The following is a 16,857-nucleotide window of genomic DNA, read 5'->3' on the forward strand; positions in this document are numbered from 1 at the left end:
GACATAATGGAGAAAAAGGATTCATGTAGCCGACCCCACGTAGTGGGATAAAGGCTTGATGTTGTTGTTGTTGTTGTTGTTGTTCAACTTTTACATTCAGGCTTAGGACCAATATAATCAGTATTAAAAATGATAAAACTTTGGTAGTAAATTAGTTTATTTTTTCCTTCACAAAATGACTTCAATCATCAAATCACTTGATTTCTGCTAGAACATGTTTAATATATTAACTAAATATGTGATATTAAAAATCTCATTGAAAAAAAAATCATAAAATCTCTTTAAGAACGAATCAATATAGGATTAAGATAATATCAATCAAGAAAAAAATATAAATAAATTGGAAATTAAATTGGGACTGATTTGAATGGATGATCAATCTTGATCATGGATCATTTATTGGACATTTAAATGTCTTAGTGATATCAGAATTCAGAAAAAAAATCATAAAATCTCTTTAAGAACGAATCAATATAGGATTAAGATAATATCAATCAAGAAAAAAATATAAATAAATTGGAAATTAAATTGGGACTGATTTGAATGGATGATCAATCTTGATCATGGATCATTTATTGGACATTTAAATGTCTTAGTGATATCAGAATTCAGCAATCTTGGGTTCGTTAGATTCGTCTTGTCTAGCCGCTCGATTCGACTATAAGAATGTCATGTTTGGAAATTGTTTGGTAATACAAATTATGGTTTGAACCTTCCAAATATGCTTCAGGTCTTTGATTTGGAGTCATTTTGGTTCAGATTGAGTTGAATTTGATGTTGTTGGGTTCGTATTTTCGAGACGTTCAGTTCGACTATAAGTTTACTGAAATCGGAGTTCATATGATCTCCGATTTAACTCTCGAAGTTTCCAACTTGATTTTGTCTTGAGATTTAAAAAAAAATTCAATCTTGCCCCCCACACCCCCATGTATACAAATGAAAAATTTTAGATTCAAAAGTTCACCCCCGTAATTCAAATTTTATATCAACGGGCTCTTTAGTCTTATCAACAAAAAAAAAATATTTCTAGCAATCAGGTGCATTTCTATTATATTTAAATAACGTACATTTATATTAAATAATTTTCAAAATAATTAAATTGTAAATACATAATCAAATAATAAAATGAAAATTACGGACACTCACAAATATTTGAATTTAGCATCTTAAAAAATTGTATAAAATTAACATTATAAACTGTGCCTCTTTTTTCGCGACCTGCATTTGAGCGTACTATTTTGGCTAACCTAAAAAAAAAATTAAAAATATTTACACAACCACTCGAGTAAATATCATAATTTTTTATTTATTAAAATTTTAAGATAATTTTAATAAAAATATGTCGGATATCCGGCCACAATTTTTCCCCAAAAATTTTCCTTTCTCCGTTCCAAAAAAAAAAAAAGAGGAATACATCTTATAGCTAATTACTTATAGCTAATCTTAAAACAAGGTGCTCCTTAAGCGATTCACAAACGCAGGCCTCACCGCCGCGGAATCCCAAACGGCGGCAAAAGCATATCTCCGGTGTTCTCACCGCCGCCGCCGTCGACGAGTCATCGAAATAAGGCGAAGGATGCGGCGACGAATGGTAAGGGAGGCTTATTGACAAGTCGAGGTTGAGGTCAACGTAGTTTGGACTGCCGCCGCCAGAGCAGCTATCACTGTGACACTTGTTATCGGACGTATCGGTGGTTTCCGGCACGGCTGAGAAAATCTCCGGGGAAGTTAGAAAAGCGGCGGTCGCCGCGGTGATGGGATGATGAGTTTGGGGATCGATGCCGCGGCTGAAGAGCTTCCGCTTGATGTGCGTGTTCCAGTAGTTCTTGATTTCATTGTCTGTTCTCCCCGGAAGCCGGCCGGCGATGAGTGACCATCTGTGATTAGAAGAACCAGTTAATTATTTTAGAAGGGGCAGAAGTCTAATTTTAAAATATTTTTTAATAAAAATTTATTATCGTTTATTTTTTCATCAAGATTTGTTCACAAGTTTCTTATTTTTCAAAACATAAAACGTTTAATGAAATTGTGAGAAGATGAGGAATTTATTTGCTTTGATTGTAAATAAGTGCAGAAAATGAAATAAAATTCATAAAAAAAAAAAAAAATTAGCTCGAGAAATTCCTTAAGACTGGTTTCTTTTGATTGAATTGAAGGAAATGATATGAAATTTCACACAAAATTATTTCATTTATTTATTTACACGTAAATATTTAACATTTAAAATAGTATTTATATGTTAAATTTTAAAATTTATTTACTATAATAAATATTAAATCTGATTAAACTGAATAAATTAATATTTTAAAATTTAGAATTTAAATAAATGAAAAAATAATATTCATAATCACTCGAAGTAATATATAAATATCTTAAATTATAATTTTCTCATGATTTACCGAATCCAATATTTAACCTAAAAAAGGAGAAATTTTGGATAGAAAAGTTGATAAAAATTATTTGCTCAGAAAATTATTTGACGAATTTAACCCAAATTCAAATCTCTGCTAAATCTTAGAGCCGAACAGGCTCATATAGCCATTGATTTTAGCTTTTTTTACACTCTAATTCGATTATAAATACAAAAAAAAAAAAAAAAACCCTGTAAATTTCCTATCCAGAAAGCAGAGAAACTAACTTGTTTCCAAGGAAGCCGTGAAGTTTGATGATGAGCTCGTCTTCCTCCTCAGTGAAGTTCCCGCGCTTAAGATCCGGCCGAAGATAGTTTATCCAACGGAGCCTACAGCTCTTCCCACAACGCATTAAACCTGCATATACAAATTATATTTTTCTTTAACAAAACTCCTCTTCATCTTCTACAAGTTCGAAAAATATAAACACATGCAGAAGAACAAAAAGGAAAGAAACCTGCAGCCTTGGGGAGTGATCTCCAGCAACCTTCTCCATGAGCCTGGATATAGGATACAAGCCTCTGGTCTTCCTCCTTCGTCCAGGCTCCTTTATTTGTGTGCGCCTTATCGCAGCAGGGCGACCTGCCCATGGTGACGACTGAGTAAAAGAGAGAGAGAGAGCGAGAGAGATGTGGCGGAGAAGAGAGGGGAGGAGGAAATATAGGAGAGTGGAGGAGGGAGAAGGCATTGACTCGATCTGCGTGGATAAGGTGATTTTGACTGAATTGTGCCCAATGGCGAGTGGGAGATGGAGTTGGTAGGTAGCTCTGCTTTTTAGATGGAGGGAGCGTTAATGGTGATATGTGTTTGTCCCTACCACCGACATTTATTTACTTAATGCGCATTTACTTAAAAGGTTTCTAGAAATTCTAATTTTTTCATTTTTTGTTTATTCTGATGTAAAATATAATTATGATGTATTTAAAATTTTTAAATTTATATTAAGATAAGTATTTGTATAATTCAAATAAATTTAAAACCATCATAATATAAGTTATATTAGAAAATCCAGAATTATTTTTTAATGATTATAAATTTGAATAATTTATTCTATAATTAATCTCTTATTATTTCAACATAATGTAGAGAAATGCTTATAGAAAGTTATATGTTAAGGGGCTACTAGTTCAAGCTATATATTTTGTAATTTAACATTTTAAAAAATATAAAAATTTTGTTTAAGATATTTATTTAATTTTTTTATTTGGATAGATTTAATGCTTTTAAATTTATTTTACAATGAGAAAATAATGATTTTTTAATTCAATATATAACATGAAGTTGAAATAAATGTAATTATTTTGAAGTCATCATGATAAAGTTTTTATTAGAATCTTCTTATTATTATTTTTTTTAATTTAAATTCTTTTAGTGTAATGAGTGATATTATTATTATTATTTTAGATTTAGCCCAATTAAGATTTCTTTCGTGATTGCTTTTGTATTGTTTTATGAAGTAACTTTTTAATATAAAATTATCAAATTTTAAAAAATTGGTATTAAGAAAATGCTTTATAAAATAATAAGAAAGTTGTCCATAATTAAATCTTAGGCTTCATTTGGAAAGTCTTTTTTGCAACTTCTTAAAATTATTTTTCAGTACAAAAATCTAAACTTTTGTACTAGAAATAAGCTTTAAGAAGCAATACGAAAGTCATCACAGATGAAACCTTAGTGAAACTCACACACACATCACATAAATAAAACTCAAACTTTAAGGTTATGTTTGGGACGGCTTTCTTACTGCTTCTTAAAGCGGCTTTTTAGTATAATTTTTTTTTGTACTAGAAAGCAGCTTTATGAAGCAGGAAGAAATTTGTCTCAAACGAAGCCTAAATCTCTTGGTTGATGATCAAGCTCTCAACTAATAGATCAAAATGAGCTACAAGAGTCATAAAATTTGATTCTAACATATTATTTAAAAAACACAGACTCCTCTAATAAATACGTCACTGACTCACAATTCCTTATACTCCAATGACGAATTCTAGCTTTTGGTTACATGGGGGAGAGAGAATCTAAGCTGTTTGGTCACCAAACCTCATGGAAGTGAGTATGAAAAAAAAAAAAAAAAAAAAAAATTTATGATCGAAAGACAAATATTTAAAGTTGGAAAATAATTTTTAAAATTATAAGTAATTTGAATATAAATAAAAATATCGCCATCGATAAAAAAATTAATATTAAATTTATCATTCCATTCTAAATAATTGCATATTATTTTGATATATATTTTTGGAATATTGAGGTTGAATTGGTAAATTTATTGTGTTTTTTTTTTAATTTGCTTGAGGTGAGCATGATTAAAGAGTAGGTAAATTTGGAGGGTGAGGTAGTTAATTAAATCATTAAGGAGCTGTTGGAGGCCGGAGATGCACCATATGGTGAATATGCCTTATTTTTGCTTACTTTGTTACATGAAAATTACTATTTTAATTGAAATTGACCTTTGTGAAATATGTTGTCTTTAACGAAAAAGACACATCTATCCTATATGCAATCAAGATTGATTTTGGAATAAAAATGTGGGGAAATTTATTTATTTTTTTTAGGGGGAATAAGTCAAAAAATTTCTAACTTTCATGTAATGCCAATACAAATGAATTAGGTTTGAATAAATAAGATTTTTGAATGAAAGTTTAAATAAGATTTTAAGTATGATTATAATCATATTTGAATATGTTCAAACATATGCATGAGATATTCATAACAAAGTTTGAAAATGGCTAGTATGTTACTGGAATATGATTCGAACAAATCTCAAGTAAGATTCGACCTATTTGACCAAAATTCTATCAAGGTTCAAATAAGGCTTGATTGCAATTTGAAGAAGGTTCGAGGGTTCAACGTAGCCCTACATATGACATAAATCCATGGCTTAATATTGTTGCTATCTAACTTACACCTTTTGTTACCTGTATAAGAGGGGTCCTAAAGGGAGTCCTTACCTATCCCTCTATCTCTTATTGATAGTGATTCAACCAAGAAGAGTTTATGGAATGACCCTTTGTCTGATGTTACTCATGATACACTTCTAACACAATTGGTTCTATTTGACTCAATCCCTCCCGAAGATGGCACAAGAGAGAAATAGAGAGCAAAGAGAGTGTGTGAAAGAGATTGCATACAAGTGAAGCTATTTGGGCATTGAGTCGAGGTATGAATGAGGGTAAGTAAGCTTGCACATCATGAGAGTGAAGTAAGCCAAATGTATAGTTTGGTGAGCATGTAAGCATGAGATGACCCACACGTGTGTGTGTGTGTGTGTGTGAAGGATATTGATTTTAAGGCTAAGCAAGGTTTTCATGTGCAATATTTGAGGCTGACAAACGTTTAATAAGTTTCATTGACGCCAAAAAGTTGGAATTTTATTCCTCTTAATCAAGCTAAAATTTATGTTTTCTTTCTCACAAAAGTTTCCTAAATCCAATTTAGGTGTAGAGAAAAATTCCTAGGGTTTCAAACATCTAGTAGAAGAAGAATAAAGAAAAGAAAAATAATGATATATATATATATATATATATATATATATATATATGTACATTTGTACGGGCGGAGTCCGTTTGGTAACTCAAATTACGGTTTGAACCTTCCCACAGCACTTTGGATCCATTATTTGGACCCATTTGGGCTCGGATTGGGTTGATCTTGGTGTCCTTGAGTTCGTATTTCCGAGACGCTCAGTTCGACTATAAGCTTGCTGAAATCGGAGTTGGGGTGCTCTCGGAATTAATTTTTGAAGTTTGCAACTAGCTTTCGCCTCGAGATTCGTGCCCGATCAAGCTAATTTTGTGATGCCGTATCAAGGATGATCAATGAATATCTTTTTAGGATAATTGATTACACATTAAGCTAACCTTAATTAAGTTATATTATCTTGTATATATTGGGCTCATAAATGTCAATAAAAAAATAATTAGGTAATACAAGAAAAGCTAGTTTTAATAAACTACAATTACTATAGTGTAATGAGTTAATATCGATGCTTAATTTATTGAAACTAGTATCACTTTAAACAATTTTACTTATGATGACAATCATAACATAACTAATTTAAAGTTCACAGTTTCAATCCAATGGAACTGGAGCAGCTCCAATGGATAAGCATCTGATATTATACTAAGAACTCAACTTGTAATGAGTCTAAATATTTCACAATTTAGTTATTCATATTTTGATATGAAATAAAAAATATATTTGATCCTCAAGAAGATGTTTTTATTTTGTGATAACTAAATCCTGATACACTCATAAACCACAACATTATTGTGGTCGAAAAATGTGAACGATCCGGAGAAGTTGAGGAGCCGAGGGAGGGATGTTGAATATGGGTGCTATGAAAATAAAGTTGGATGATAGGGCAAGGAGCTCAAGTAGGGACGTTAGTTATAAGCAATATTGTCGGGACTTTAGGTGTATTTGGATATGAATGTATTGAATGTTAGGCCGAGAGACCTATGATTGCCGCCAAATGCTAGGGCAAAGAGCTTGAAAAGATAAGTTCTAAAGATTAAAATTGTATTTTTTGAGTATATTTTACAATCAAATTAGATTAACTTTAAACATAAAATAACTATCAAAACACATATTCATCTATTTTTTTACATTTAAAATAGTAAAACATGCTATTAAAAATTCAATATAAAATTATATAAAATCTATACCCTTTAAAACATCTATCTATCTATATATATTAATATTTGTTACAAACAAACAATTAAGGTCACATAACATAGAGAATAGCATTACTTTACCATGGTAACTATGCAACTACATTTTGTCTAAAGCTCTTGTAATGGTGGGTGAAAGAATTTAGATAATTATATGATGTCTGTAACACTTGATAATTTGTGGGGAGAGAAATTGAGCTTTCATTTTGAAAGATATTTTTAACTGTTTTTTAAAATAGCTTTCTAGTTCAAAAATTTTTTTTGTATTAAAAAAATTGTTTTAAAAAACAACAAGAAAGTTGTTCCGCCCATAAGTATTCACGGCGGTAGAGAAATATAAAGTTGAACGTCTTAGCATTGTACCAAAATTTGGTACGCATACATATAAAGGGAGAGGGTGTAGCATTCATATGAGACATCAATATTTTTAAGTGAAAAAACCCTGAAAAAGGGGGAAAAACCTCGGGGCCTAGGTCAGTTTGAATGAATCCACCAGTATTTGCAGTTGATTACAAATGATGCCCTTCCTTGGGGGAAGGCCTTGGCTCTATGCACATCATATGCAGTACATCACATGGTGGGAATACAAAGAGCTACTATTGATGTGTTCATTTGGTCGGACGGGCTGTAGTTGGTGGGCGATGTAAGTTAGAAGGACACTAGTCAGCGGGCGACAGAGGTCAGAAGGATTGTAGTCGGTGGATGACGTAAGTCAAAAGGAACATAGTCGTCGGCCGACGGAGGTCGGAAGGACTGTGTCAGATAGAGGTCCAACAATAAACAAAAATCTAGCATCGGATAGATGTCCAGCGAAAACCCAACAACAGGCAGAAGTCCGGTGTCAGGTAAAGGTCCAACAATGAACATAAATCTAACATCAGATAGATGTCCGACGAAAACCCAACAACAGGCAGAAGTCCGGTGTCAGGTAGAAATATGACGACGAGCGAAGATCCCTCGGGTAGAATTCCAACGTCACTTGGGTGTCGGGCAGAACTCTAGCGCCACTTGGGAGTCGGGCAGAACTCCGGAGTTACTTGGAGATTAGATAGAATTCCGACGTCACATGGGTATAATTCCGACTTTACTTGGGCGTCGGGTACAATTTACGTGTCACTAGAAAGTTGGGCAAAATTCTTGCATCACTTGGAAGTCGGACGGAATTCCGGCGATACTTAGAAGTCAGGCGGAATTCTAGCATCACTTGGAAGTTGTGCAGAATTATGACGTCACTTGGAAGTCGGACGGAACTCCGGCTTCACTTGGGCAGAATTCTAGCGTCGCTTGGGCAGAATTTCGACGTCACTTGGCCGCGCGTTGGGCAGAATTCCGACGGTGGTCGAGGAGCAGTTTATTCCCTCTTACTCTTATGTTCTTCTTCTCATTGCTTGGGTCCCCTCTTAAGAGAAATGAGGGGCTATTTATAGTTTTCTGAGAGTGGCATGACCGCAAATAGAAGGATGATCAAGGACAAATGTGGAGTGATTAGGATGGACGGCCGATATTGAATCCCTTGATCCTGGACTGTTTGTCAGATATCTTAAGGTCTTAATGATATCAGAATTTGAAGATCTTGGACTCGTTGGATTCGTCTCGCTGAGCCCCTTGATTCGACTTTAAGCATTTCATGTTTGGAAACCATTTGGTAATCCAAATTGTGGTTTGAACTTGCCAACAACGCTTCAGGTCTTTGATTCGGACTCATTTGGGCTCATATTGAATTGAATTTGGTGGCGCTGGGTTTGTATTTCCGAGACCCAGTTCGACTGTAAGTTTGTTGAAATTGGAGTTCAGATGATCCCAGATTTAATTTTTGAAGTTTCCAACTTAATTTTTGCCTTGAGATTTGTGTCCGATCAAGATATTTTTTTGTTGATATATCAAAAGTAGTCCCAAAAGATGCCAAAATCTTAACTCAATTGCTCTTACATCTTCTGTTAATGCCCTAATTCTTCCTAAGATTATTTATTTATAGCAATCCAATAGATCTAAAACTCAATATCTATCAAATATTCATTTACATTTACTCCTTCCATACATTGGCTTCATCTATTTTTCAATTATAATATCGTTCTGAAAATCTGCAAGCCATCATGGAACATTTGTGAGCCTTGGGTCCTCACTCGGGTTTCGCAGCGGCAAAAAAGACGCCGCCTGCCTTGCGCGCTAAAATTTGAAGATGGAGAATTGGAGCGAAGCAAAAATCTCATTCTCACTCATCGTCCGTCGAAAAAACCCTTGCCCATCTCACAAGCCCCGCAGCCTTCTCCGTCCTCGAATGCCCTCCGGCGTTTCAGTGGCGGTCCCTTGTGCCTCCTGCCATCATGGGACGCACCATTTCTAGGGTTTTGCTGTCGTTGGATCTCTGTAAGCTCCTAGTAATCTTTCCCCTTCTTTTTTCTGTTCTTTTCGCCGCCTCCTACTCCCCTTCGGATTTGGAGGCATTTGTGGGCATCGATTCAAGAACTTGTTTTTGAATCGCATACACAATTCTACAGCCTCAACCAATTGTTACCGGATTTGCAGTTTTGTTTTTCTTCTTCTAGTGGAATGACATTACATGAATGTATTCAGAATTGCTTTCCCTTTATTTCAGCTTTCGTAGAAAGGCTGGAGTGTTAGCTCGATCACAGAAAAAAATTATTGTGGCGTGTTTATTATATTTTGAAAATATTGTTGATAGGTTCATGCGATACAAAACGTTGAAAATTAGATGGCCATCGAAATACTCATTTTGAAGCATTTGACATGCCACAACGTTTCAAATTATTAGTTGTATCGAATGGCTTTTGCCTTGTAGATGACTAGCTTACTTGTGCTTATAAATGGTTGGTATAGCGCTTAAAAACAAAGACCTACTCCAAAAAGTCCTTTGATTGGTATTCTGGATGCATTTTTTATGATAATACGGTTTGAGCCTTATTTTAGGATAAAGTTTGGTTGTTATGACTTCTTTAGTTATTCACTGATGGGAAAAGTCATATTGGTGGTGGAAGCTGCCAATGCAGCCAGTTGTGTCAGTTCAGGGCATTTAGGTCTTATTCAGTACGTGTAGATTGTGCAAAATTGTAGTCTTTCTAGTTCTTTTAACTTAGTTTTCACAGCATTTGAAAACCATGGAAATCATGAGATGCCTGCCATATAAACATGCTTTACTTCGTTTCACATACAAAGATAATAATAAGAATATGAAATTTTGTTCATCTTAGTAACTTTTTCACTTGTGTACTATTTAGCATGTTATCTATTGCTATGCCATGCTTAATCAGGAGAAAAATCATGTTATCTGTTGAAACATACATATTCGTTTATCCGATTTCATTGAAATGAAGAGTGAACATGTTATTGTTTAAATTACATGTTTGCCAGCGCAAGGCTTCTAATCCTTTTTTTTTTCTGTTTTTATTCACTGATTGGGTTGGAAAACTCATATTGGTTTGATTAGAATTGGTCTTTTTATAAAGCTAGCATGAAGGTGATAGGATATATGGTATAACTTTACTCACTTTTTTCAGGTTTAACTCTGTACATCTAAAAATTACTTGGTTTTCTACCCCACATTGCTCATGCACATGTCTGCTAATGAGTAACTTCGAACGATCCAGGTACACTAAATTGGCCATACAATAACTTATTTCGAAGATTTAATGTCATTATCTCTTTTTTTTTTAAGAAAAAAATTGTTTATACCTAGGTCTTTTAATATTCCTTTATTTCTTAAGGCTTCAATGCTTATTCCTCTTGTCTTTATGTGCGACAGAAGTGTGATTGGTAAGGAATGTGCTTCCAGGGACAATCCTCCTCAAGTTAACTGGGCGCAACATGTTCTTGGTCTGGAGAACTTCTCATCCCAATATAAATTTTTAAGTGCAAATTTTCTCTTCTCTCTACCCACGCAGAGGTTTTGTCTTGAAATCAATGACGGAGAAATGCTGTTAAAAAGGTAAATAAATTTATCATTCACCTTATTAATACAATGAAATAATAACGAGCACATATCTTATTTATCATTCACATTGAATATCACATAACTTGATTTATTTTGTGGTTTGAAAGAGTTTGTTTGGGCAATGATCGATAGTGTTGGACTAGATGGAGTCTCAGTTAGCTTTAATGTGGGTTTGGTTGGAGGCATGTGTGGGCATGGCTGCTCGAAATTAGTTTGATTTCAAGTTGAGCATTTAGTTTTGATTTTGTGTTGAGCATAACTTTCTCAAACTTAACTCAATACCGAACCTTCATGCAATGATGGTTATGAGAAACACTGTATTTACTGATTCCTATTGTTATGTTACGCTATATGGTTTGTGTACAAAAATAAAATAAATGTAAGGATTGCTTTAACATTTTATTGCTTTTTTATGCAAAGCATGGAGGTTTATAGAGATTCATTCAAGAGACTTATAATGGAAGTAAATCTTAGTTAATTAAAAAAAAAGAATCCCCAAGATACTTTTTTATTTTTGTAGTTAGTTTTTTTTTAAATTTAATTTTATTTAGTTTCAAGTACTTTCTCTTTATACATTGTACATGTTGAAACACTTGCATCAGGAATCTCCAGCTGACTGATCCTAAGTAAATTAATCTTTTTTTTTTCTTTTGCTTGTCTTGTTCTCTGTCTTTAAGAACATCTGCAGAGCTGCAAAAGCATCTGGTCTTGGTTAGTAATGTTCTAATTTGGTATTTTGAAGCTATACTAATGGCACTTTATTCTTTTTAAATGTTCATCCTGAAACACTTGCATCCAGGAATTACTTCATCTATGTAATCCCATGTTATTTAGGCTATCTGCATTTTTCCCAATCATCTTGTCGTCTGGTTTGTTTAAGCAATCGTGCAGAAACATCTATTCTTGGTTAAGGATGTTCTGGCTTTATCTTTTTGCTGCTATTTGTGTTTATTGTTTCTTTTTAAGCTGGTCTTTTTAAATTTTCTTCTTTGAAGGAACATGATGTTTTTTGTCTAGTTTCGTCTGTCCAAAAATTATATAGCACTGCTTTTGATTTAACTGCATAATAATGCATTAGTCAAAGGCTTTTGCTTTGAAGATGAACAATGTTAAATGATAAGCCAAAAGCTTAAATTTAAATAAAAGTTATAAGTATTACCTTCACTGCACCTTGCTGATATTCTTAGGTTAAATGTTATGCATCAAGGTGTGTTCCTAATCTTGTTTCTTATCTACCTTTTTTGTTTGTTGATTTAGGCCGATAATTTACAACATTCAAAAAACAGGAACGTTGCAAAGTTTACAGGTTGAGAAGGTATGTTGAGCGTGCTATTTAAAAAAAAAAGAAGGATATATTTCATGGACTTCTATCTTACATTCTATCATAAATAAAAGTTCTTTTTCTCCGAATTTATCTTCTAATTGAAGCTTATTTAATTTTAGCCGGCACTTGCAGATGCTTCTCGTCTCTTGATATTGTTACTCTGTTTACCTCCTACTCTTTAATTTTGTTTTCTATTAGGCCTGGAAAGCTCTTTTCAATGGCCATCTGAGAAACAAGAATTACCTAAGGCCTGGAATCACTGCTCCTGGTAATAATCCTAGGGGAAATGCTGTTGTAACTGAGGGCATAAGTTCAGCCAGCACTTTGAAGGAATCTTTGAGTTTTCAAAGAGCTGGGCCGTCGGCCTACAGAAATCATTTAGCATACCAAGGGGGTTCGAACCCGTCTTATGAATCAGAGGCTGGTAGCAGTGGTTCCTTAAAACACACTGAACCTTCATCAAGGATCAGCATTGCTTTGAGTAACGTTAATGTGGAGTCTACAGTGTTACGACAAAATGTAAAAGGAACTTCAGTGCCTTCTGGTAACTCAACCCCTGAAAATAGTGAGGCTTGGCATGCTACGGATGATGAAATTATGGAGGTAGAAATTAGTTCTTGTTGATTAGTTTAAACTTTGTTAATAAATTTATGATACTTGTTGGTTTACTTACTCATCAACTTGTTTCAGAATATTGATGTAGATCGGATAGTCATGGACCACTATCAAGCTGTAGGTACACCTCATGGATCTGTATCAAAAAATATGCAATCCTCTCCAAATTGCTGTGAAAATAACGTTGCAGCTTTGAGTGGGCATACCTTGCCCCAAGAACTGTGTGAACAATGTAAACATGGCTTTAAAGTATGTGACTGCTATATATAATTTTTTTGGGTTAATTCCATTTATTTGCCTTAAAAGATAGTCAATATTACACTTACCTCATCTCTGTTTTTAAGAAATTAAAATCGCCTCCCTTGTTGTTAGATATTACATTTCATGTTAACCTTAGTCCATTTTTTGAAATTGCACTTACATCTGTTTTGCTGGATATTATGTTATAAATTATCCCCCAACTCTTTACCTAAAAATTCAGAAATTGAAGGTAAATAATTTCAGAAAACATAAACTTCTGGACGGCAAGTAATTTCAGAAAACATAAACTTCTGGACGGCAAGTAGTTTCAGAAAACATAGGAAATAAAGTATAATATTGACCATCTTCCGAGGAGATAAGTGTTATCAGCCTTTTTTATTTTTTTGAATTTTTGCAAGCTATTTACATAATAATGGTAACGTCCATTTCGTTAATGTTGCAGCTAGCACTTTGTCCAAATGCTTCAAATCATCTGCAGGAGATGAAGGACAGGTTGATTACCATATCAAATGAGCTTCTTGACAATGCTGGTAATCTAAGTTCTACGCAATTTGAAGTCCTTCGCCAAGAAAGGTGCGCATATTTTGTTTTGGTTATCATTTGTTTTAATATTTTTTCAATGCATCTTTATTTACTTGTCAACGAATCTATGATGTATATTTTTTGCTTGGTTGTGCATTTCTTGGCTAGATTGCTTCTGAATAAGCAAATCCAGCAGTTAGAGAAACACCTGCAAGATGTAGGAAGACAAAGATCACATGCTATGACCTCAACGGCTCCTGCTCGCAGTTTTCTAATTGATACCCCAATAAGCAGAACTGCTGCTGATGCTGTGAGATTTGATTCCCAGGTTCCTGGGCCAAATGAATTTGTTAACCATGGAAATTGGAGTTCTCCACTGCCATCATCAACTACAGACAGGCTACATTCTTCATTTGCTCCTGTGGAAAGGGAAGTATTTACACCAAACCTTTTTGAAGTTAAGTACATTGAAGGTTCTGGTGACATAAGGTGGAAAAGTGTGGACTTTTCATGGAACAAGAAACTTGAGGTGCCCTTTCACTGATAAGTGATAATTTCCTACTTGTATTTTCGAGAAAAAGTCAAAATGATCGTCAACTATATTAAATGAATATTTTGATCCCTCAACTCCTCAAAAGGAATCAAAATAGTTCTGCGATAAGATTATTTTAATTCTTTTTAAAAATTTGAGGGATCAAAATAGTCATCAAATATAGCTTAAGACTATTTTACTATTTCATAAAGTGTCCAATGAATCATTTTGACTCTTCATAAAGAGTCAAAGGATCATTTTAATCCTTTTTCTTTGCTTTTTCACTATTCTTATCAGCTTGTCTGTTCTTGCCATTTTCCTAGGCCTACAACAGGAAAGTATTTGGAAACCATTCCTTCCGCCCTAATCAAAGGGAGGTTATTAATGCAACAATGAGTGGCTACGATGTTTTCGTCCTAATGCCAACTGGTGGTGGGAAGAGCCTAACCTACCAGGTTGATCTGTTTTTTTGTGTCTTGTAATTATGTTTGATTGTATTTTTGTCTTCCAAGGATCAGGGTGTAAAATCTCATTTATGTTCTATTACTATACAAGTGTTTCTAAGCTGGTTGTACTCTTATACATTTGACAATTGACATTATCAATAACTTGACTTTCTTCGTATGCAAACTAGTAAAATATTCTTTTCCAATTAAGTGATGTTATTTTACTTGTTTATGGTCGAAGAATTCTTACCTTTATACTTGTACTCTGATTTCACATCTCCTGCAGCTTCCTGCCCTCATATGCCCAGGATTAACATTGGTGGTTTCACCTCTTCTTTCATTGATCCAGGACCAAATAATGCATATTCTGCAGGTGTTATTGGCTGCCTAGCATTTGATTGTTACAGTTTCATGTACAATGATTCTTTTCTATGCTTTTTACAATGATGCAATAATCACAGGCAAATATTCCTGCTGCTTACCTCAGTGGCAATATGGAGTGGGCAGAGCAGCAAGATATCCTTAGAGAATTACAATCTGACACCTGTAAATACAAGTTGCTATACGTCACTCCAGAAAAAGTTGCAAGGTGAGTTGCCAGACCGTACATCTTTAAGAATGCATATTATTATTTTAGTATGTATAGTACTTGTCTCATATTATGATTGTCATTTGCATGATTTACTTTATTTGCTTGAGTATATTAGCAGAATTGGATACTAACTGTGCCAATTATAAGCTTTATGCTGATGCAAGAAGGTGGCACCTGGTGTTTATATTAGGCGATGAATTTATGGTGCATTTGAATTAAGAGAGGCTTCTTTGGAACCTTTAAGAAATTAGATACAAGAACGGTGGATCTATTTAAAATTTTGTAGCCCATTGAACTAGCACTTCTAGAATTTTTTGAAGCCCATGAAGTTTTAGAATTAATTTAGTTTTTAATGTATTTGATTTAATCTTATTTCATGAATCTATACATGTTGTATCTGGATCTATTCTAGATGATGAAGTTATTTCAAGAGTGAAGGAAGGAGATTAGAGGTAAGAATTCACTTAAGGTAAGCATTGCTTCGATGTTTCACTTATTTTCTAATTGAAGAAATTATAATTGTAGGAAGAATTCACTTAAGGTAAGCATTGCTTCGATGGTTCAATAGTGAAGGAAGGAGATTAGAGGTAAGAATTTATTAAAGTAGAATTTTTATGAGAATAGTGAAAATTGAAAGATGATAATAATATGTTTTATGTGAATTTAGAGATTTTAATAATGAAGATTGTCGCAAGTGTTGAAGGTTTGAAAGGAGTTGAAGCCAAAACATTTAAAGTGGATAATTGCATGATTTTTATTATTGTATTTTTATTTTCATTATGGATTAAGTATTTTATATAATTGTTTTATTATTTATGTCTTATTTTAGAAACTATCATGAGTAAGGCAATGTATTCAAATGCATAGATGATGGGAGAAATAGAAATAGAAATTTTTATAGTTGAAAATGACTGAAATATTATAAGAATATGAAAGTATATGAATATGTGAAAGAAAATACATAAAAATGAAATAGAAAGTGAAATTGGAAAGTATTTATATATACATGATACGTGTGTGTATACATATATATATACAATAATAATAATAATAATAATAATAATAATAATAATAATAATACATTTAAATAATGAATAAAGAAATTATATAACTTATAACTTATAGAAGCATAAATGAATTAAAGAGAATGAATGAAAAAAAGTGCAAAGATATGCATGCAAATTACATGAATTTATCCCCGTATGGTACTGGCTAGGGAAACAACGTACCTGTGCACGTTAAATGAAAATGAAAATGGTTGTACATTTATTGGTATATTTAGACGGTGCTTCTGTACTAATTGAATTAGAAAAAAAAATAAATATTGAATTATTATGAAAGGTATATGATATGAAATGTATAAATGAATGAATGAAATCAAATGAAAAATAAGTATATTAAATGCTATATGAATATATAGGTATCAAATGTTATATGCTTTGTATTTTATACATGTTAATTGTTATTTATATAGAAAGGCTACCCACTAAGTTTACATTATAAACTCAACCCATTAAACTGATAATTTCAAGTAC

At 33.2% G+C, this 16,857-nt stretch overlaps 2 protein-coding genes across 3 annotated transcripts; one reads left to right on the forward strand and one right to left on the reverse strand.

Annotated features, from left to right (window-relative positions):
- Window positions 1-1,360: 1,360 nt before the first annotated feature.
- Window positions 1,361-3,154, reverse strand: LOC110109430 (myb-related protein 308-like). Its single transcript, XM_020840498.2, has 3 exons — window positions 2,869-3,154; window positions 2,639-2,768; window positions 1,361-1,877 (listed from the first exon to the last, which is right to left on the reverse strand). Exons 1-3 carry the CDS (start codon window positions 2,999-3,001, stop codon window positions 1,424-1,426), a joined length of 717 nt encoding a protein of 238 aa, XP_020696157.1. The 5' UTR covers window positions 3,002-3,154; the 3' UTR covers window positions 1,361-1,423.
- Window positions 3,155-9,183: 6,029 nt separating this feature from the next.
- LOC110109402 (ATP-dependent DNA helicase Q-like 4A) lies at window positions 9,184-16,061 on the forward strand. 2 transcript variants are annotated; one of them, XR_002304574.2, is made up of 14 exons: window positions 9,184-9,448; window positions 10,597-10,686; window positions 10,842-11,024; window positions 12,288-12,345; window positions 12,553-12,957; window positions 13,045-13,218; window positions 13,673-13,803; window positions 13,921-14,281; window positions 14,608-14,739; window positions 15,017-15,103; window positions 15,192-15,319; window positions 15,735-15,774; window positions 15,848-15,909; window positions 15,990-16,061. XR_002304574.2 is itself a non-coding variant. In XM_020840464.2 (13 exons), the coding sequence occupies exons 2-12, from the start codon at window positions 10,664-10,666 to the stop codon at window positions 15,736-15,738; spliced, it is 1,686 nt and encodes a 561-aa protein (XP_020696123.1). In that variant the 5' UTR covers window positions 9,184-9,448; window positions 10,597-10,663; the 3' UTR covers window positions 15,739-15,774; window positions 15,848-15,944. The 2 variants fall into 2 exon arrangements, 1 of the variants encoding a protein (XP_020696123.1); XM_020840464.2 differs by lacking the exon at window positions 15,990-16,061 and having other exon boundaries at window positions 15,848-15,944.
- The last annotated feature ends 796 nt before the right edge of the window (window positions 16,062-16,857 follow it).

The sequence above is a fragment of the Dendrobium catenatum genome, unplaced genomic scaffold (assembly GCF_001605985.2).
Source record: "Dendrobium catenatum unplaced genomic scaffold, ASM160598v2 fragScaff_scaffold_537, whole genome shotgun sequence".
In the NCBI taxonomy this organism is placed as follows: Eukaryota; Viridiplantae; Streptophyta; class Magnoliopsida; order Asparagales; family Orchidaceae; genus Dendrobium; species Dendrobium catenatum.